Source organism: Stegostoma tigrinum, chromosome 12, assembly GCF_030684315.1.
Source record: "Stegostoma tigrinum isolate sSteTig4 chromosome 12, sSteTig4.hap1, whole genome shotgun sequence".
NCBI classification, from domain to species: Eukaryota; Metazoa; Chordata; class Chondrichthyes; order Orectolobiformes; family Stegostomatidae; genus Stegostoma; species Stegostoma tigrinum.
Window position 1 is genome coordinate 45,925,728 of NC_081365.1, and position 22,418 is coordinate 45,948,145.

General features: G+C 40.5%; 1 protein-coding gene across 5 annotated transcripts in view; it reads left to right on the plus strand.

Annotated features, from left to right (window-relative positions):
• The first annotated feature begins 886 nt into the window (after positions 1-886).
• riox2 (ribosomal oxygenase 2) overlaps positions 887-22,418 on the plus strand; it is a 43,603-nt gene continuing 22,071 nt past the window's right edge. Inside the window, exons 1-6 of one of the 5 annotated variants that reach the window (XM_048541277.2) lie at positions 887-1,007; positions 11,484-11,923; positions 12,012-12,131; positions 13,675-13,803; positions 18,537-18,640; positions 21,227-21,329. In XM_048541277.2, the coding sequence (XP_048397234.1) occupies positions 11,486-11,923; positions 12,012-12,131; positions 13,675-13,803; positions 18,537-18,640; positions 21,227-21,329 (894 nt within the window). In that variant the 5' untranslated portion in view covers positions 887-1,007; positions 11,484-11,485. Of the gene's footprint in view, positions 1,008-1,416; positions 1,509-1,562; positions 1,785-1,822; positions 2,299-11,483; positions 11,924-12,011; positions 12,132-13,674; positions 13,804-18,536; positions 18,641-21,226; positions 21,330-22,418 lie in introns of those variants that run through there. The other 4 variants (XM_048541273.2, XM_048541276.2, XM_048541275.2 and 1 more) reach the window with 4 other exon arrangements.

A 22,418-nucleotide genomic window follows, 5' to 3' on the forward strand; every position in this document is an offset into this window, starting at 1 on the left:
TCCAGGAAAAGTCAATTTAAGACTGAAGAAAACCAGTTTATTTTTCCTTTAGCAATTGATGTAAACTGTGAATTTTAATTAATAACTTAGATAGCTTTTATAAATGTTAATCAGTGATTTTGTGCTTCCTGTATATCAGTGAAAGTATCCAGAGAAGCAAGACTGACGTGCAGTGTTCTGATAGCACAAAAACCACCTTAGCAGATCCTGTGGTCAGAGACCACTGAATTTTCCAGTTTTCTTTCTCTGTAATACCTATGTTTGTTTCTCCAGACTGTGTATTTGTATATAAGCAGGAGTTCATAAGGTGATTGGAGTTTTAACTGATAGAGTTATATGTGAATGTTCATAATTGTTTACCTGTAGCTGGAGTCTACTTGCTTGTAGCAAGAAGTCAATCTTGTTAAGTTTAGAAATCTGATGCATGTTTTCTGTTCACCTTAGCCTAGAAGTCATACAGAGTGGAAAATTTTGCATACTTCTAAAAATCTTTAATTTTTGCGATGACTCAGGAAACAGTCGGGCTTGATTATCCACTATGTCTCCCCAGTCAGATATCACAAAATAAGCCTGGACTGGCAGATTTTTCTTCTTCTGAAACTAACGTAAAGTATATATCAGATCATATTGATACATGAGTAAGCATTTAAATATATGCTCTGACAAGGGACCACTGAAAGATACTGGCGTGTTTTCCCCTATCTTGGCCAGAACAACAGAATCATGTCTTTTTTTGCAAACATGGGCGTGGTTTTGCCTGTAAGAAGTCTCTGGCTATTAAATCCCTTAATTCATCTAGAAAGACAAGGGTAATAGATCATAGAAATACCGCAAGCTGCAAGTTCACCTCTGAGTTACTCACGATCCTGATTTGGAAATGCATTTCTATTCCTTCACTGTCACTGGATCAAATCCTGGAATTCGAATTGTGGATCTACTTCCAACACATGGGCTTCGTGTGAAAGAGTGATGCTCACAGCTCTTGAGCTTTTATTTTAGAAGATCAGGTACACACTCTAATCAGAACTGGACATCATTAGACATTAATTTTTAAACAGTCTCCGAGTAATGAGTTGTGTTGAAGTTGGAGAAAGTTTTGAAAGGCACACGGGCTGCAAAAGGCTCAGCTATTCATGGCAATCCTGAATTCTAGAGTTTCGTAGTTGAATTAATTTCTTTAATTAATTAGATCAAATATAAATTTAAATCTCCAAATGCCATTGGTTATGACGCAGTTTTGTCCATATTTACGGGAGAGACTTAAAAGAAAACCGTACAGAAATGTTTTGAGGTGTGACTGGCGCTCGAAAAGACTTAAAAAATGTTGTTAGGTGCTGTTCTAAGTAACACTCGAGCCAGAGCAATGTGGGAGCAGTCGGAACCTATTTCCAACGAGGCTGGTTTCAGTCGGAAGTTGCGAAGAGCGGCACTGGTCAGGAGGTCTGTTTGAGAAACGTTCGAATCTGTCTGGAACGTGGCGGCCCGGGCGCGAGTCTAACCGTTTCTAGGTAACGGCGGCCCCGGGCGCGAGCCTAACCGTGTCTGGGTAACGGCGGCCCCGGGCGCGAGCCTAACCGTCTCTGGGTAACGGCGGCCCCGGGCGCGAGCTTAACCGTGTCTGGGTAACGGTGGCCCCGGGCACGAGCTTAACCGTCTCTGGGTAACGGCGGCCCGTGCACGGCGCGTGGAGATTGTGCCGTTTTCGCGCTGTAGGAGACTGAGTGATTCCGCTCTCGTCAGGGATGTGAGCCCCGTTCCGGGATCCACCACAGTCACTCGCTCCTGTATGTCGCCCTCTGAATCTAATCTCATTTTCAAACCCTCTTTCAGAGCATCCTTCAAACTCCACCAAGTTTAGTTCATCTGTTCACTTCACAGCTCCTTCGCTTAGTTCAACGCCACAAAATAGTTCAATCCGTAGCTTTATGGGGAAAAAGATAGGAAAGTGGCGAGGAGGATTATTATATCGGCATTGAACGGGCGAGCAGACTCATTGGTGTGAATGGCCTAATTCTGCTCCTTAGTGTTTTTGTTGGGCCTGTCAAGCGATCAACTGATGTGTAAAGGTGACATTGAGCATGTTCAATCAGCAGAATACAACGTGTCTCTTCCAGCTGAAGCATGTGTTCCCCTCGTCTGTCTTTATTTCCTAACTTTCTTCATTCTTTCACGGTATGTGGGTGTCACTTGAGACCAGCATTTGTATTCCAACAGTAAATGTTTTTGGAATGAGAGAGGTGCACAATGAACAATTAACCACATGGCAGTGAATCTGCAGTCGTACATAGGTAAGACCAGGTAAGAATGACAGATTCCCCTCTGTAAATTGTACTTGTGACCCAAATTAGTTTTTACGATAATTGTAATGATTTAATAGTCACCATGACAATAGCCCTTATCTTCCAGTTTATTTTGTTAGTTGGATTCAGGTTCTACTAGCTGCCTTGGTGGGATTGACTAGACTTCTGGATTACTAGTTCTGTGACATTACCAATATGCCACTATTTCTCTACTGTTCCATATCTTGCTTAATCTCTCTGCTGACAACCTTTCCTGTTAGATTGCTCCTGCTTCCTTTGATGACTTCTTTCCTGGATGTCCTCTGCCTAATATTTCACTCTCTCCACATTCGAGTTCTATCCCTCATCAGTGATCTTTCATTACTATTGCCTCCTCATGCTCCCATTCTATTTCTTATATGTAGAAGATGAAGATAGAATTTGCTGTCAGTACGATGTGCTAAGTTGCTTTTGGCAATGCAGGATTTGCTTTTATTTATTCATTTATTATTTTAATTATTTCATGTGGTTAGTGAGTACATTAAAATGTGGATTCAGAGTGTGGCTGCAATATGCATATAATAATAGATAATGATATACTTTCCATATACAGTCCAAGGTTTTATGATTTGGAGACTGTGAGTGGATTGATAACCTCTGTATGCGCTGTCATCCAGAAAATTCAGGATTATGTGTAAAAAGCCGACTAATATAACGTCTTCTATCAGTATCTATTTCGGGTTGTTGAAACAAATGGTTCTTTGTAAGACTACATTTTCTTGTTTTGTCTCTTTAGCTTTGGCCGCATCTGATTTAGAGTTTAAAAACTGTTGCTGCTTGACTGAGGAATTATGACCTTGATGTCTGTGAAATGGGATGGTTGTAGAGCGAATATAACATGAGTAATATAAATTTCCAAGGGAAACCTGAAACATTCCTTGATGCCCAGCACCAAATTCACAGAATTGGGATTGCATTTGTCTCTGATTAGCCTGGAGCTTATCCAACCAGTGTCTTGTTTGAGGTATTCTTGGTATACATCATAATGTGGTGGTGTCAACTATGTTAGTAGTGAGCCTAAAGGTTTTCCTGCATCCTAAAGGGGATTCATGGGTTATGCTTTAGAATTAAGCTGATATGTAATGTTTACATGTTTCACATTGCTTCCAGCTAATTTCAACTGCTGGAATTTTCCTCATTTCTGTTACTTTGCAGTCGAGAAAGAGCAATGTTTATGAAACCTTTGACAAGGTCCCACATGGGAGACTGATAAAGAAGATAAAAGCACATGATATCTGGGATGACTTGGTTAGATGGATCCAAAATTAGCTTAGTGGTAGGAAACAGAGTGTGGCAGAAGGCTGTTAATTTGACTGGACAGTGGCATTTTACCAGGATAATTGCTGGGTATCTTATTGTTTTTGATAGTTGGATAGCTCAGTTGGCTTGGTAGCTCATTTGCAATACAGAGGAAGACCATCAGCCCAGGACCATAATGCTCTGGTATGTCACCTGCTCTGCCCAGGACCATAAGAAACTACAGAAGGTTGTGTGTACAGCCCAGACCATGACGGAAGTCAACCTTCCATCCATGGACTCTATTTACAAGGCTGGCTGCCGTGTAAAGGCAGCAAACATCATCAAAGACCCATCGCACTCTGGAAATGACCTCCTACAACCTTTTCCGTCAGGCAGAAGGTACAGAAGCCTGAACACATGCACAAGCAGGTTCAGTAACAGCTTCTTTCTGACTGTGTTATAAGACTGTTGAAAAGACTCGAGCCTCAAATATTGTAACCTCTATGCCTTCGAGTCTTTTTGGTCTCTACATCCTTTGCTTGTTGCGATCTGCCTGTACCACTCGTAACCGAAGCTTTTCACTATATTTCGGTACATGTGACAATAAAATCAGTCAGTCAACAGTGTGGGTCAATTCCTGCACCAGCAAAGCTACTATGAAGGCACTTCTCCAGCACCTGTGCCTTGTCTGAGGCATTGTGACCCTCAGGTTAAATCCCCACCATTCGTCTCACTTGACTGGTGTAATAGGACTATGGCCACTTTGCCTTTACCTGTATAAACTGTACAGATGAGATTGTGATGGGCAATAAGGAAGCTTGCAGATGACACAAAGATTGGCCGGGAGGTTACTCATGGGGAAGAAGGTCTTCAGTTACTGGAAGATATAGACGGGTTGGTCAGATGTACAGATCAGTGGCAGATGAAAATTAACCCTGGAAAATGTGCGGTGATGCACTGTGAAATAGTGCAAAGGAACACAGGACACTAAGAAGCTCAGAGGAAAAGAGAGATCTTGGGGTGGTTGTCCACAGATCCTTGAAGGTGACGGTACCAATTAATAGGGTGGTTAAGAAGGCATGTGGAACACTTGCCTTTATCAATTGTAGCAAAGATAATAAGAGCAGGGACATAATGTTGGAGCTATACAAAACTTTGGTTTGACCACACCTGGAGTACTGTGTGCAGTTCGGGTCACCACATTATAGGAAGGATGTAGTAGCACTTGACAGGGTGCAGAGGAGATTCACAAGGGTGTTGCCTGGATTGGAGTATTTAACTGTGAAGAAAGCCTGGATAGGCTTTTTCTTTAATAACAGAGAATGCTGGGGTGGGACCTGTTTGACATGTTTAAGATTATGAGGGGCATAGACAGGGTGGATAGAATGCAGCAGTTTCCCTTAGTTGAAGGGTCGATAGGCAGGAGGCATTATTTTAAGGTGAAAGGCAGGAGGTTTCGAGAGCATTTGAGGAAACTTTTTTTATCTGCAGAGGCAAGAAAACTCCCAACTTTTAAAAGCACTTGAAATGTCATAACATTCAAGACTATTGGCCAAGTGTCAGAATGTGGGCTTAATGTGCATAGAACAGATTTAATGGGCTGAAGGGCCTCTATTGCGCTTTATGACCTTAAGTCCATAGCAGGGACTTTTAAAAATATGCTTGAGCAGTGCTTGGCAAGTGAATTTACAATTTGTTTACTCTAGATCATAGTGGGTAAAATGACTATATATGTCAGCCCAATTTCTTCAGGGCCATAACACTTGTTAAAGCTTATGTTTGACATATAGGTTGATTCCGTACGTTTCATGTAGAAATTCATATTTAGAATTATACTTGCATTAAGGATTGGCTCAATTTTTCAGCTTAGAAGTACTTTCCTAGGGTTATACATGTTTATAAATCAGCGCTGGATCAAGCAGGTGATGCAGCTGCATTGCTTATAAAATACAAAAGAATTTTAGTTACACATATACAGACCAGACTGCACATGGTAGCCAACAAACAGAAATGGGTTCTCCTGCTCAAGTTGGTAATTTTCGCTAAGTCATCAAATAACTGGTATAGTAAGAAAAATCAGTTAAGTGAAAAAATACTACAAGACTGGAAGAAGAAGGACAATTCCCTGAAGAAGATTCCACAAACCAAATGCTGCATAAGAACAGGGATCAGCCAATGGCCTCATCTGAGAAGCTTGTGTTGGAATTGGTCTTCACATTGTCAGACTGGTTACGTCCTATCAGAAAGGCACTTACGTTGACCAAGACAATTTTCAGAGCAACAGCTAGTTGCTGCAACCACTTTATGGAATGAAAATGTCCAGTATTTGAGTAGAACATCAAGAGACCTTGATACCAAAGATATCAATTTCCATTGATTCATCGTCAAACAGTGATAAAAACGCGAGTAAAGAAGGCATTTGGTATGCTTGCCTTCATTGGGCAGTGCATTAAATTTAGGAGTTGGGACATCATGTTATGGCTGTACAGGATATTGGTGAGACCACTTTTAGAAACCTGCATTCAGTTCTGTCTCCCTGCTACAGGTAGGATATTGTTAAACTTGAAAGAGTTCAGAAAAGATTTCAAAGGATGTTGCCGGGATTGGAAAGTTTAAACTATAGGGATAGGCTGAGTTGGCTGGGGGCTTTTCTCCCTTCGAGCGTCAGACGCTGAGGAGTGACCTTGTAGAAGTTTATAAAATCATGAGGTGCATGGATAGGGTGAAAAGTCAAGGTCATTTTCCCAGGATAAGAGAGTCCAAAACTAGAGGGCATAGGTTTAAGGTGAGAGTGGAATGATTTAAAAGGGACATGAGGTGCAACACTTTCATGTAGAGGGTGGTGCATGTATGGTTTGAGCTGCCAGAGGAAGTGATGGAGGTGGGAGGCACTTCTGCGGGACTGCTTGGAATTGTTGGACTGGTCCAAGTTCAAGAATTCAGTGGCCAACCTAGAAGAGGATCCACCATCAAGGACTTCATTAGCAAGTATGTAGAGGACTACATGCCAAAGAAGACAATCCATATGTTCCCCAACCAGAAACCATGGATAAACCGGGAAATCCATTGAATCCATTGCCTCCTAAAGACCAGGCATCAGACATTCAAGTCAGACAACCTGGACTTTTACAGGAAGTCCAGATATGGCCTCTGCAAGGCCATTAGAGGCACCAAAAGGCAATACCAGACTAAGTTAGAGACCCAATGTGCCGCATGCACACCTGCTGTCTGCAGCAAGGCCTACATGACATAATGGGTTACAAAATGAAACAGAACAGAAGGGTGGACAAAATACATACCTCCCTGATGCGCTCAATGCTTTTTACACTTAGTTCAAGCAGAAGGTCAGTGAAATGGCGTCACCTGCCTCGACAGCCCCGGATACACCTGTTCACTGAGTTGTTGAGAGTGCACCCATGGAAAGCAACTGGCTCACATGAAGTCCTGACCATGCACTCAGATTCTGTGTGGACCAGCTGGTGGGAGAATTTGCTGACATCTTTAACGTCTCCTTGCTATAATATGAAGTCCCCAGCTGCTCCAAGAAGACCACCTTCATTCCAGTGTCAAAGAAAATACATGCAAATGGGCCTCAATGACTACTGCCCAGTGTCTCTGACCTCTGTAATTATGAAGTGCTTCGAGAAGTTAGTCATGGCTCATATAAACAGGGCCCTCGCAGTCACCCTCAATCCCTGGCAATTTGGCTGTTGGGGCAACAGGCCCATGGCAGATGCCATTTCTCTAGCCTTAAACTCGTCCCTGCAACATCTGGATCATAAGGATACTTACATCAAGGTTTGACTTATTGACTATAGCTCATCCCTCACTGAAATAATCTCCAAACTCCGAGATCTAGGCCTCTGCTCTGTTTTCAGCAACTGGATCCTCAACTTCCTGACCCACAGACTGATCAGTGAAGATAGACAACAGCACGTCCCCCACAACAATAGTCAACACCAGTGCCCTGGAAGGACGTGTACTCAACCACTCTACTGCACTCCCTGTCTCCTCATGACTATGTCCAAACTCCATCCAGAAGTTCACTAATGACACCACCATTGTAGGCCTAATCTTAAACAATGACGAAACAGAATACAGGAAACAGAATACTTGGTGATGCGGTGCAAAGTTAATAATCTGTCCCTCAATGTCAGCAAAACTGAAGAGCTGATTATTGACTTAGGTCCTCCTCCTTGCTTCTTTATCAACATCAGTGGAACAGAGTGGAGTTGGTCAACAGCGTCAAGATCCTGGGAGTGACGATCATCGTCAACCTGCCCTGGACCACCCAGGTTGATGTGACTGTCAAGAAAGCACACGAACACCTCTTCTTCCTCAGGACACTAAGGAAATTCAGCATGTCTGTAAGCATCCTCACCAATGTTTACAGATGCATCATAGAAAGCATTCAATCTCAATGCATCACAGCTTGGTATGGCAACTGCTGTGCCCAGGACAATAAGAAACTACTGAAAGTTGTGAACATAGCCCAGACCAACATGCAAGCCAACATTCCTTCCACTGATTCCATCAACACTAATTGTTGCCGCGGAAAGGCAGCAAACATCATCAAAGGCCCGTCCCACCCTGATTATAATCTCTTCCAACATCTTCTGTCACGCAGATGATACAAAAGCTTGAACACACAACATGTTCGAGAATAGCTTCTTCCCTACTAGTGTTAGACTTCTTATTGGACTTCGCAAATTTCAAATCTAATATTGACCTTGCTTTTTATATACCTTTTTAGCCATAACTTTGCATTTTTCGATCTATTCAAATACTCTATGATTTTTGTATCTTGTATGTACAGTATGCGAAACAAAACTTTTCACTGCAGTTAGGTACATGTGACAACAATTAGTCAAATCAAACCAGTTGCACCATTTAAAAGGCATCTGGGTGCGTACAATAATAGGAAGGGTTTAGAGAGATGTGGGGCAAAAGCTGGCAAATGGGACTGGATCTGTTTAGGATCTGGTTAGCACAGATGTGTTGGACTGATGAGCCTGAACCTGTGCTGTGTAACTACGACTCATGGGGTAATTTTGGCAAAATAGTTGAATGCCCATGATTTCTGATATGCCCAGCAACCGAATTACGGAGAAGGGTTGGAAAGCAGTTCTAATGAAAACTATAGAGTGCGTGTAGATAAGATTCATAGTGGTACTAGTATGTTTGGTTGACAAAACAAAAATAAAGAGAAACAAAATTCAAAATAGACATTCCAGTGATGTTGTTTCAACAGGTTATTCAAGGGTCATGTTTGTGCTGAATGATGTATGTGGTTAGTTGACAGAGAAAAATCCGTCACAAAGAATGGAAATTATGCATGCTGCCCTGCTTGATGTTTCTGTAGTTTTCGTCAGCTGTGGATTGCATATAATGCTACAACTTGTCATCAGATCATTCAAAACATGAAGAAATGTCCAATTCAATGGATGGCGAAGAAGTTGATTTATTGTGGTAGGATGTTTATGAAACTGAATGTGCCAAAGTTTAACTAGATTCAGTGTAGGATCCTTGCAGTGATGCCATAGTGACTGAGGTTGAATTCAGTTTACTTTTGTTGTCTTTAGCACCCAGTGCAATGAAGTTAATTTCTTTTTAATGCTTTGGTTGTGGTTCAAACTATCCTTGTAGAACTGTTTCATTAAATGAAACATGACAATGAATTCGTTTGATTGACTAGTTGTTTTCCACATTACAAAGCATTGGCAGTTCAAGTTTTACACTATGTGTATGTATTGACTGCTGTTGCTGGACAGATTTTTTTAAAGCTTTAAACGTTGACATGTATTTCACAATCAATGTTTATGTCTAGAGGTTCACTCCACAATGAACCTTGTTCAAGATTAAATCTCCTTTAGGTATGCTTCATTTCTTGCTTGACACTGTTGTATTTTAGCTGGTTTAAGTTGGAATCAAAAGGTTTAAACTTTCACATTATACCATATCAAATTTGCACAATGTATGCTTTTGGAATGCTGCATTCATGATAATTGAAAGATAAAACACAATCAATATATGGCAGTGCCTTATGAAAGATCCTATCTGTGGATACAAATTCAGTGGTAACCTTCATGGGGCAGCACAGTGACTCAGTGGTTAGCACTGCTGCCTCACAGCAGCAGAGACCCTGGTTCGCTTCCAGCCTTAGGTGACTGTCTATGTGGAGTTCGCATGTTTTTCCTATGTTTGCATGAGTTTCCTCCCCACAGTCCAAAGATGTGCAGGTTAGGTGGATTGGCCATGCTAAATTGCCCATTGTGCTCATGGATGTGCAGGCTAGGTAGGTTAGTCATAGGGAAATGCAGTGTTACAGGCGTACGGTGGAGGTGTAGGTCTGGGTGGGATGCTCTTTAGAGGGTCACTGGACTCAATGGGCTGAATGAGCTGCTTCCACACTGTAGCGATTCTATGATTCAAAAATGAATTGGATGAATACTTGAAGGAGAAATATTCCAGGAATATGGGGAGGTGTAAGAGAACAGGATGAAGTAGATCATTGTTGGAAAGAGTGGGCAGCAAAGAGATCAATCTAATGGCCTCCCTCAGTGTTGTGCAATTCTATAATTATTCTGCTGGCAATAAGCTGAAGCACAGTAGTTTATACAAACTCGTACAATTAGGTTGTATAGTCATCTGACAGCAACATAAAATTTGGGTGGCTCAGGGGCCTGGGTTCAGTTTCACCCTTGGGCGATGGTCTGTGTGGAGTTTGCACATTCTCCCTATGTCTGTGTGGGTTTCTTCTGGGTCCTCTGGTTTCCTCCCACTGTCCAAAGATGAGAAGGGAAGGTGGATTGGCCAAGCTAAATTACCCATAGTGTTCAGGGATGTGTAGATTAGGTGGGTTATAGGGGGATAGGTCTAGGTGGGATGTTCTGAGGGTCATTGTGGATTTGTTGGGCCGAAGGGCCTGTTTCCATGCTGTAGGGATTCTATTAGCTCTGCTACTGCCGTATCCTTTGGATACAAAAGGAGGGCCATCAAACAAATACTAGTTGCTCCTTGAAGTCATCCTCAGAAGCATTCAGGCAAAATTCCTCCAAAATCATGGTGTATTTAGATTTGCAAAAGGCTTTTGATTAGGTCCCTTTTAAGAGGTTAGTGGGCAAAATTAAAGCAAATGGGATAGGAAGTACAGGATTTAGAATTGGTTGACAACAGGAAAAGGGAGGAATAAATGTCTTTTTTCTGAGTGGCAGGCAGTGACTAGTAGGGAGCTGCAAGGATCACTGACCTTGCAATTCACATTAAATATAGATGACTTGGATGAGGACACCAAATGCAAGATTTCCATGTTTGCTGGTGACACAAAACTGGGCAAGGTTGTGAGGAGAATGCAAGTAGGCTTCAAAATGATTTAGGCAACTTGAGTGAGTGGGCAAACAAAGGACAGAGACAGTACAATGTGGCTAAATATTAACTTATCCATTTCAGTGTGAAAAACAAAAAAAACATGTTATTTAAATAGTAATTTGTTGGGAAATTGGATGTACCAAGGTTTCAGTCAATGAAAGTAGACAGTCAGGTGCAACAAGCATTTAGGAAAGCAATTGTTATTTTGGTCTTCATTGCAAGAAGATTTGACTTCAGAAGCTGGGATATCTTATTGCAGTTAAACAGGGCCTTGGTGAGGGCCTTAATATTAATATGTGTCCCTGCCTCATATTTGCAACTCAGAAGGAGATGCTGCTCTCAAAACATAACTTGCTTTCTTTCTCCATAGAGGATAGTTTAATCTGAAGAGTATTTCCAGAATTTTCTGCTTTTCTTACTTCTATTTAAATTGTTTGATACTCAATTAGTGCAAAGAGCAGTAAGGTAATCAGTCAAACTTTCACAACATGGTCATGTTTTATGTCAAAATTGAGACTTTTTTTCTTTTCCTCAAAGCAATGCTGAAGAATGTTGGCAGAAGACCAGAATCTGAATCTGAGAGAGAGGATGCTGATAACTGCAAAAGAGTCAAGTTCGACCCGAATGTTTCTGGTTCAGTTCTCGACTTCAAAAGCCCAGCCAGCTTGTTTGAGAGCCTGATCTCTCCCATTGGAAGTAAAGAGTTCTTCAGTGAATATTGGGAACAGAAACCCCTTCTAATTCAGAAAAATAACCCTTCAGTAACTGCTTACTATCAGTCATTATTTAAGTTTGATGATCTAAAGGAAATCTGCAGAAATGATGTATTTTATGGAAGAGATGTTAACTTTTGTCGATGTATAAGTGGGAAGAAGAAAGTTTTAAATAAAGATGGGAAGGTTAATTACACACAGTTGAAGAAAGACTTTGAACAGAAGAAAGCTACAATACAGTTTCACCAGCCACAGAGATTCAAGGTATTGATTCTGAGTGATATCTGTTTTCAGTTGTGGTTTATATATTTTTGGAATTTTTTCAGTGCAAAGCATATTTTTTTTCTTCAAGGATGAATTGTGGAAGGTCCAGGAAAAATTGGAATGTTTCTTTGGATCATTAGTTGGATCTAATGTTTACATCACACCAGAGGGTTCTCAGGGTCTGCCACCGCATTATGATGATGTTGAGGTATGATTACATACTTGTTGCTATTATTTCAAGTTTTTGATTGGATAAAAGGTATAATGTACCTTGTTTAAAAAGTACTTGTTTTAACTATACAAAGTTTATATTGCAGCTTTAAGGTAAAGAGCAGGAGGTCTAGGAGGAAAGAAAATTTTAACCAGAGGGTTATGAGTATCATGAACTCCCAGCCCAAAGGGCTGATAGAGGCAGGAACCCTGAAAACACTTGAGCTATTTAGATGAATGCTTGAAACACCAAAGCATACAAGGCTATGAGCTGGAAAATGGGATTAGAAAAGATGAATGTGAGATAACACGGTGTAGAGCTGGATGAACAGAGCAGGCCAAACAGCATCAGAGGAGCAGGAAGGCTGACATTTCGGGCCTAGACCCTTCTTCAGGCTTGCTGTGTTCATCCAGCTCTACACCTTGTTAACTCAGATTCTTCAGCATCTGCAGTTCCTCCTATCTCTGAAACAAGTTTAACCCCACTGCAAAGCCTCTTCTAAGGATGCCTACCCTAAAGAAGTTACCGTCCCCCCTGATTTCTGAAGAAGGGTCTAGGCCCAAAATGTCAGCCTTCCTGCTGCTCTGATGCTGCTTGGCCTGCTGTGTCCATCCAGCTCTACACCTTGTTATCTCAAATTCTCCAGCATCTGCAGTTCCTACTATCTTCGAAAAGATGAATGTTTGATGACTAGTGTGAACATAATGGCCTGAAGGTCCTTTTTGTGTGGCGTAATAACTGACTATATGGCAAAAGTTAGGATTTTTGTGTTCTCTAATTTTCTTATTTCTGTTGTAAATGAGTAAAGCTCTATAAAGTGTAGGCAGAGTTGTATTAACAAAGTAGGTGATGCAGTTCTAAAGGGAATGCGGGAACTGAGGGACCTGAGTGTATATGTGCACAAATCATTGAAGGTGGCAGGAGTAGTTAAAGCATACAGTGTTTCCAGCTTTATTAATAGAGGCATAATGTACAAGAACAGTTAAGTAATTTAGGAACTTGTAAATGGTACTTGTTAGACCTCAGCTGGAATATTGTACATAATTGTGGGCACCCATCATAGGAAAAATGTGAATGTGTTGAGGAAAATGCAGAAGCAGTTTGCAAGAATGGATCCAGGAATGAGAAACGTCAATTATGAGGATAGATTGAAGAAGTTGAGAGTGTTCTCCTTAGAGCAAAGAAAGCTGAGAGGGGATTTATTTCATGTTTTCAAAATCATGAGTGGGCTGGTTAAAGCAAATAATTTGTTGGTAGATCATAATGTTTGGTGAATGTTAGTCCATACAACCAATATCAACCTGTTCACGTATTATCGCTGCGAGGCATGCATGTGTACTATGTTTCTGTCTTCCATATTAAAACATTTATACACATGGACTATAGCAACAGTTTTTCTGTTACGAGCCTGGAAAAGAAAAGTAAGAGAGAGATTTGTATTTCATTTCAAGGGTTACTTACTTTTTGGCACAGTGTACAAAATGATGTCAGAATTCATGCAAGTTTAATTTCATCAGTTATTCTTTCTTTGCACTGCCAGGTGTTTATTCTGCAGCTGGAAGGAGAAAAACACTGGCGACTCTACAAACCGACAAAACCTCTAGCTCGTGAATACAGCACAGAACCTGAAGATCGGATTGGAAGTCCAACCCATGAATTTATATTAAAGGTACTGAATCATTGGTGTGTACTCTGTTGGATTTGTCAGTTTTTCTGTTTTCCTTTTTACTAAGTTATTCCACATCAGTGACATTTACTATGGAGCACTTTAAATAGTTCTGGAATGTTCTCTTACTTTCTGACATAGGAACGGTCAATGAAGTTACCTTTTTAAATTTTCATATTTATGTGAACTTTTAAAAGAGTACAGTAGTTGTCATACATTAGTTTACTGCATAGTAACACTCAGAAGCATTAAGCAGCAACTGCAGTGTCAGTTCAGAATATTTTTATTTATTTAGCTGCACTGATTATAAGGTTAAATACAGACTCAATTTGGTATCAGGCCTGACCAGATGCCAACTATATGAATAAATTATAATTATTAACTAACCAATTGTCTAGTTAATTTATCGTAGTTTAGTAGTTCTTCTATGGTTTTACAAGAGCTAAGTGTGTAAATAAGTAGACCTTATGTAATCCAGAGGTTCAGGCTGGTGGGGCACAAATTCAAATTCTTCCACATCAAATAATAAAACAACTAATACAAAAAAAAATCAGGAATTAAAAGGGAGCAATGAAAGCGTGTCACTAATGGTAACCATTAAAGTATGACTGGATGTTAAAAATACCAATCTATTCAATAATATCCTATAGGGAATGAAATTTGCCTTCCTTGCCTGATGTGGTATTCATGTGACTTCAGAGTAATGTGGTTGACTCTGAACCGCCCTCTGAAATTGTATAGTAAGCCACAAGATTCAAGGGAGATTACAGATAGGGAACAAATGATGGCCTTCCCAGTGATACCCAGGTCTCACGAAAGAAATCATTTTTAGAAATCACTTGTAGACTAACTAGGGAACGAATGGGCTACTTTTCCTGAAAATTATGTATATCTACTGAGTTTTACATGAACCACATAAACATGGTAAATTTCTGGTGGTGCTCCATAAATTGTCAGATATTTTGAGTTAAATTTCACAGCTTGCCATGATGTTGTAAGTATTTGTGACCTCTGGATTGCTAGTCCAGTACCATAAGCATTGTTTATTTACACATGTAGCTCTTAGCCACTGAAGAATTATTGGACATTGATAATTAACTGCCTAAATTGCTAGTTAATAATTATAATTAATTGTTTTGCAACCTCAGCTTCTCAAGAGAATAGCACTTAATAGGCGAGTGTGAAACTATCGTAAGTACTTTCTCCATCCATTGTAGCCAATCGCAAATGATTCCTGGTTTGGGGGATCTTTCAGATCAGGACACTGATTCAGCAGCTCGCATTTAAGTTCATGGAACTGCTTTGGAATGCTTCAGTGTTCAGTGCAACAGTTTTCACTGTTGTCTACCTGTCAGATATAAAATGAGATTTGGGGAGTTAAAATCAGAGTATGCTTTTGGTTTTAATTAACTTTGTCATTTAATATTCATGGAGTAGAATCAATTTTACAGGATTTCATTTTGAATTTCTCCGATAAATAAGCTTTTGCTTTTCTACAATTAGAGTATTATGAATTTGACTTTTATAAACTAATTGAGTGAATTTTAAATTAAAACAGAAAACATTGTTAAATAATACAAGATTAAATAACTAGTCTCGACATATAGTAGGTTATCAAGTTACGAATATAGTGATTTTCCATTTGTTTTCTTGTGTTGGTTCAATCAAGTTGTTTGATTCTGACTTGAGAACATAGAACATTATAGCACAGTACAGGCCCTTCGGCCCTCGATGTTGTGCCGACCTGTCATACCATTCTGAAGCCCATCTAACCTACACTATTCCATGTATGTCCATATGCTTGTCCAATGATGACTTAAATGTACCTAAGGTTGGCAAATCTACTACCGTTGCAGGCAAAGCATTCCATTCCCTTACTACTCACTGAGTAAAGAAACTACCTCTGACATCTGTCCTATATCTTTCACCCCGCAATTTAAAGCTACGCCCCCTCGTGCTCGCCGTCACCATCCTAGGAAAAAGGGTCTCCCTATCCACCCTATCTAACCGTCTGATTATTTTATATGTTTCAATTAAGTCACCTCTCAACCTTCTTCTCTCTAATGAAAACAGCCTCAAGCCCCTCAGCCTTTCCTCGTAAGACCTTCCCTCCAGACCAGGCAACATCCTAGTAAATCTCCTCTGCACCCTTTCCAAAGCTTCCACATCCTTCTTATAATGCGGTGACCAGAACTGTATGCAATACTCCCCGCACCAGAGTTTTGTACAGCTGCAACATAACCTCTTGGTTCCGGAACTCAATCCCTCTATTAATAAAAGCTAAAACACTGTATGCCTTCTTAACAGCCCTGTCAACCTGGGTGGCAACCTTCAATGATCTGAGTACATGGACACCGAGATCTCTCTGCTCATCTACGTTACTAAGAATCTTACCATTAGCCCAGTACTTTGCCTTCTGGTTACTCCTACCAAAGTGCATCACCTCACACTTGTCTGCATTAAACTCCATTTGCCACCTCTCAGCCCAGCTCTGCAGCTTATCTATGTCTCTCTGCAACCTACAGCATCCTTCGTCACTATCCACAACTCCACTGACCTTAGTGTCGTCTGCAAATTTACTAACCCATCCGTCTACGCCCTCATCCAGGTCATTTATAAAAATGACAAACAGCAGTGGACCCAACACCGACCCTTGCGGAACACCACTAGTAACTGGTCTCCAGGATGAACATTTCCCATCAACTACCACCCTCTGTCTTCTTTCAGCAAGCCAATTTCTGATCCAAATTGCTATATCTCCCAAAATCCCATTCCTCCGCATTTTGTACAATAGCCTATTGTGGGGAACCTTATCGAATGCCTTGCTGAAATCCATATACACCACGTCAACCGGTTTACTCTCATCTACCTGTTTGGTCACCTTCTCGAAGAACTCAATAAGGTTTATGAGGCACGACCTTCCCTTCACAAAACCGTGCTGACTATCCCTAATCAATTTTATTCTTTTCTAGATGATTATAAATCCTATCCCTTATAACCTTTTCCAGCACTTTACCAACAACTGAGGTAGGCTCACTGGTCTATAGTTACCAGGGTTGTCTCTACTCCCCTTCTTGAACACGGGAACCACATTTGCTATCCTCCAGTCATCTGGCACTATTCCTGTAGACAATGATGAGTTAAAGATCAATGCCAAAGGCTCAGCAATCTCCTCCCTGGCTTCCCAGAGGATCCGAGGATAAATGCCATCCGGCCCAGGGGACTTATCTATCTTCACCCTCTGTAGGATTTCTAATACCTCTTCCTTGTGAACCTCGATCCCACCTAGCCTAGAAGCCTGTATCTCAGTATTCTCCTTGACAACATTGTCGTTTTCTAGAGTGAATACTGTTGAAAAATATTCATTTAGTGCTTCCCCTATCTCCTCTGACTACACACACAATTTACCACTACTATCCTTGATTGGCCCTAATCTTACTTCCGTCATTCTTTTATTCCTTAAATACCTATAGAAAGCCTTAAGGTTTACCTTGATCCTATCCGCCAACAACTTCTCATGTCTCCTCCTGGCTCTTCTGAGCTCTCTCTTTAGGTCTTTCCTGGCTACCTTGTAGCCCTCAAGCGCCCTAACTGAGCCTTCACATCTCATCCTAACATAAGCCTTCTTCTTCCTCTTGACCAGAGATTCCACCTCCTTTGTAAACCACGGCTCCCGCGTTCTGCAGCTTCCTCCCTGCCTGACAGATACATACTTATCTAGGACACACAGGAGCTTTTCCTTGAATAAGCTGCACATTTTCTAATGTGCCCATCCCCTGCAGTTTCCTTCCCCATCCTATGTTCCCTAAATCTTTCCTAATCTCATCGTAATTGCCTTTCCCCCCGCTATAACTCTTGCCCAGTGGTATACACCTATCCCTTTCCATCACTAAAGTAAACATAACGGAATTGTGATGGCTATCACCAAAGTGCTCACCTACGTCCAAATCTAACACCTGACCGGGCTCATTACCCAGTACCAAATCTATTGTGGCTTCGCCCCTTGTTGTCCTGTCTACATGCTGTGTCAGGAAGCCCTCCTGCACACACTGGACAAAAACTGACCCATCTATAGTACTCGAACTATAGTGTTCCCAGTCAATATTTGGAAAGTTGAAGTCCCTCATGACAACTACCCTGACTCTCCCGCTCCTATTGCGAATCATCTTTGCTCTCCTTTCCTCTACATCTCTGGAACTATTCGGAGGCCTATAGAAAACTCCCAACAGGGTGACCTCTCCTTTCCTGTTTCTAACCTCAGCCCATACTACCTCAGTTGACGAGTCCCCAAACATCCTTTCTGCAACTGTAATACTGTCCTTGACCAACAATGCCACACCCCCCCCGCCCCTTTTACCGTCTTCTCTGTTCTTACTGAAACATGTAAATCCCGGAACCTGCCACAACCATTCCTGTCCCTGCTTTATCCATGTCTCCTAAATGGCCACAACATTGAAGTCCCAGGTACTAACCCATGCTGCAAGTTTAGAACATAGACTTTGGAACAGTTTGCTACATTAAAGGTACTAAGTTACATCAAAATGTTTCTTATTGTTGTCATATTAGTGCAATAAATAGGCAATGTGAAATCAAATATGGAAAATAAACACTATTTTAAAAATAAACACCACACTACGAAAAAATTGTTTCCCACCTCTAGCCATTGGCCTTCACAGCGCAACAAAATGCAATAAACTAATACTGGAAATCTCTATTTGTTTCCTTTTTATTTCTAGCCAGGTGATTTGTTATATTTTCCCAGAGGAACAATCCACCAAGCAGATACCCCAACTGGAGGCTCACATTCTACCCACATTACCATAAGCACCTATCAAAACAAGTAAGAACACTTTATTCTGGCTTATATTTTGTAGTAATTTTGCACACACAATTAGTAATTTGTAGTTACAATTAATTATTTCTCCAAACTTATTTATTTTTGAACACTTCAAAGTTTAGCAGTTCAAACACTAACCAAAATTCAAGGTAAGGTCTGCATCCATTTTTAACTATTTCAATCTTAATTCTTACTGTACAAATGAATGAAATTGATATGTGGGAAATAGAATAAAGCTGTGGTTGATGTGACTGTATTGCTACTCTCTACCTACATTTTGCATATTACGCAATAGCCATTTTTGTTAGTTATGTTTGTAATCAACACCAGTCTCTGAATGCAACATCATTCTCATCTACTTTTCTAATCAAAATGGACAAACAAAATAATGTCCAATATTATGCATGTGTTTCCTGTAAATGTCTTGCACTTATCTTGTATTCAGCCCAAAGAAATAGTCTGAAGCAAAACAAGAACAATAAACAACAGTTACAGATTTTTTTCAATGTAGGAATGTGTGTTTTGTGTCGAAGTTTAAGAACCATTGGTGAAAACAACAAAATTACAAAGAACAGAAAAAAAACTTAAAAGAATAAATTAAGGAACTCTTACACTGTAACAAAGAAAATACAATAGAAATAATACAAACTCATTTCACTCCATTTAAAAGATATTTGGGAATATTTTCCTCTATTTCTGCTGGTGAAATTGCTGTTTTTGGAAGTCATTAGTGCAGTAGACAGTGACACTTGCATTTTTTTTATTTGCTTGTGATGCCAGCATTGTTGGCTAGGACAGCATTTATTGCCCATTCCAATTGCCCTGAGCAGATGCTGATGAGCTGCCTTCTTGAACTATTCCAGTCCTTGTGGTATAGGTACACCCACAGGAAGGGACTTAAGAGATTGATCAGCGATGGTGAAGGAATGGTTACACAGTCCAAGTTAGGAGAGTATGTGGCTTGGACGGGAGTTTGTAGGTGCTGTGTTCCAATGCATCTGCTGCCCTTGTCCTGCGAGGTGGTTAAAAAGCACAAATTTGGAAGGTGTTGTCAAAGGAGCCTTTGAGTTGTACATTTTAGTTGGTTGCATTGCATCATGTGAATGGTACATATTGCTACCACTTTGTTTGTGGTGAGGGAACGAATGTTGAAGTTAGTGATTGAGATGCCAGTGATTTGGGCTGCTTATCCTGGGTGGTGTTTAACTCCTTGAATGTTGTTGGAGCTGCACACATCCATGCAATTGAAGAGTATTCCATCAAACCCCTGACTTGTTGGTTGTGGATGGTGAATAGTCATTTGCGAGAGAGGAGGTGTGCTACTCAGTTCAGGGTTTCTGGCCTGTCACTAGCTGTTGTAGCTATAGTATTTATATGGCTGGTTCAACTCAATTTCTGGCCTTGGTAAGCACCAGGATGTTGTTAATGATGGTACTGCCATTGAATGACCAGTGGAATTGGTTAAATTCTCTTTTGTTAGAGATGGTCATTTTCTGGCATTACTTTAGTGATTGCTATTGGCCACTTAGCAATACAAGCCTGGATATGGACCCAAGCTGCTTCAGTATCCAGGCAGTTACAGATGATACTGAACATGGTGCAGTTGTCAGTGAATATTCACATCTTTGACCTCGTGGTAAAGGAAAGGTAATTGATAAAGCAGCTGGAGATGATTGGACCAAGGGCACTACTCTGTAACTCCTGCAGCAAAGTTCTGGGACTCACATAATTATCTGCAACATCAGCCTTTGACAAGGTCCTTTGTGGCAGACTGGAACAAAAGGTGAAATCACATGGTATTGGAGTGAGCTGGCAAGATGGATACAGTACTGGCATAGTCATAGGAGACAGAGGGTAGCCTAAGGATGCTCTTCAGAATGGAGGCCTATGACTAGTAGGTACCACAGGGGTCAGTGCTGGGACCTCTGCAGTTTGTGTTCTATACAAATTATTGGGAGAAAAATGTAGCTGGTCTAATTGTTAAGATTGCATACTAGGATTAGTGGAGTTGCAGATAGTGAGGAAGATTGTCAGAGGATACAGCAGGATATAGATCAGTTGGAGGCATGGGCAGAAAAATGGCAGATGGAAGTTAATCCAGACAAATGTTAGGTGATGTGTTTTGGAAGATCAAGCACAGATGGAAATTATAGTGTGAATGGCAGAGCCCTTAGGAATTTTGATGTGCAGAGAGATCTGGGTGTGCAGATCCACAGATCACTGAAGGGTGTTGGTAACAGACAAAATAGCAGCATTCAAAAAGCACCTGGATGTGAATAGGAAGGGAGTAGAGGGATACGGATCCTGTAGGTGAAGATGGTTTTAATATGGAAAGGCAAAATGTGGCAGCTCAGGGTTGAAGGGTGAGAAGCCTGTTCCTGTGCTGTATTGTCCTTTGTTATAACGAAACTGGAATTTTTCAGTATTCCATGCCTTCAGCCATTTCTTGATACCACATGGAGTGAAATAAATTGGCTAAATCCAGCATTTGTGATGTTGGGAAGCCTAGGAGGAGGCTGAGATTGATCAACTGTTTAATATTTCTGGCTAAATTACTGCATTTATTGTTTTAATTTTTTTTTGCTGTAGTACCTGGGGAGATTATCTCCTTGATGTGATTCCTTGGTTAGTATATGATACAATGAAAGAAGATATTGAACTATCCAGAGGCCTGCCTAAGCAATATCTTATGGTAAGGATTTTTTTTCTCTTTTACATCTATTGATTTTGTTTCTGTTATTCTTGTTCTCCTGAAAAGCTAATTCTTTCAAAAAGTTAAAGTTTTTGAAAATATATATTTTACTCCTCCTGTCTTTTCTTGTGAATGGATTCTGCACCGGTGCCATTATGCCTGTCTGATGTAAAAAGCGTATTTTGAGTCCAGAAAGGACAGGGGGAGAAATTCATCTTGCACCAAAACTGCTGGAACAATTTTTCTGCATGTTAGCCATACTGGCCTGAAGCTTGTCAAAGTTGACTTTATGCTTCTTTTGAAATTCTTTTGGCAAGTTGCAAGCTCCAGGCCTCACCTGAAACAATAATAAGCCCATTTGATGAGACCACACATTGTCAATGTCATTTTGTCATCTGGCAGCATTTTCTTTTCAGCTTGTGGTGTGCAATTTGGAGCCTTAACATTCATTTTCATGAATTGCAATAGAGACAGCACTATTTTAAAATATTTCCCCCAAAGCGAAAGGTCTGGTCAAGTTTCGTCATTTAACTAAAGTCTTTCATTATATTTTTCTTTTGATGATCAAATTCTCACTTTAAACTCATTCTCTGTAGTAGGGATTAATCTGGAATGGATTTTAAAAACCTTCATCTGAAAATGAAAGATATTAATCCAGAGGTTGATGAGTTGTTTAAAATATTTTTTAAGTTGATGCTTATTTGATGGTTTTGAACAATTAATTAAATTACCTCTATAATGGCCTTGCATTTTCTGGATTGCACATGTGCAAAATATTGCCAAAATTTACACTGGTTTCCACAAGGATCTTGCCAAGAGGAACTCCTGTCAGTTTCATAGTAAGTATTGACATGGAATGAGCACAAATTCAAAGCAAGTAGGAAAATAATGAGTAATAAGAGTGAATAATAACAATCCTTTTGCTATGGTAAGATAATATTTCTGGTTAACATCACATGTTTGTATGACTTGGATGGCAGTAATGTGAATTGAATTCAGCTTAGACGTATGGACTCCTGTGAACCCAGAAGAAATTCCGGATACAACTTTAAAAGTGCCTAGGGCAGGTAGCTCGCTGCAAACTCTGGC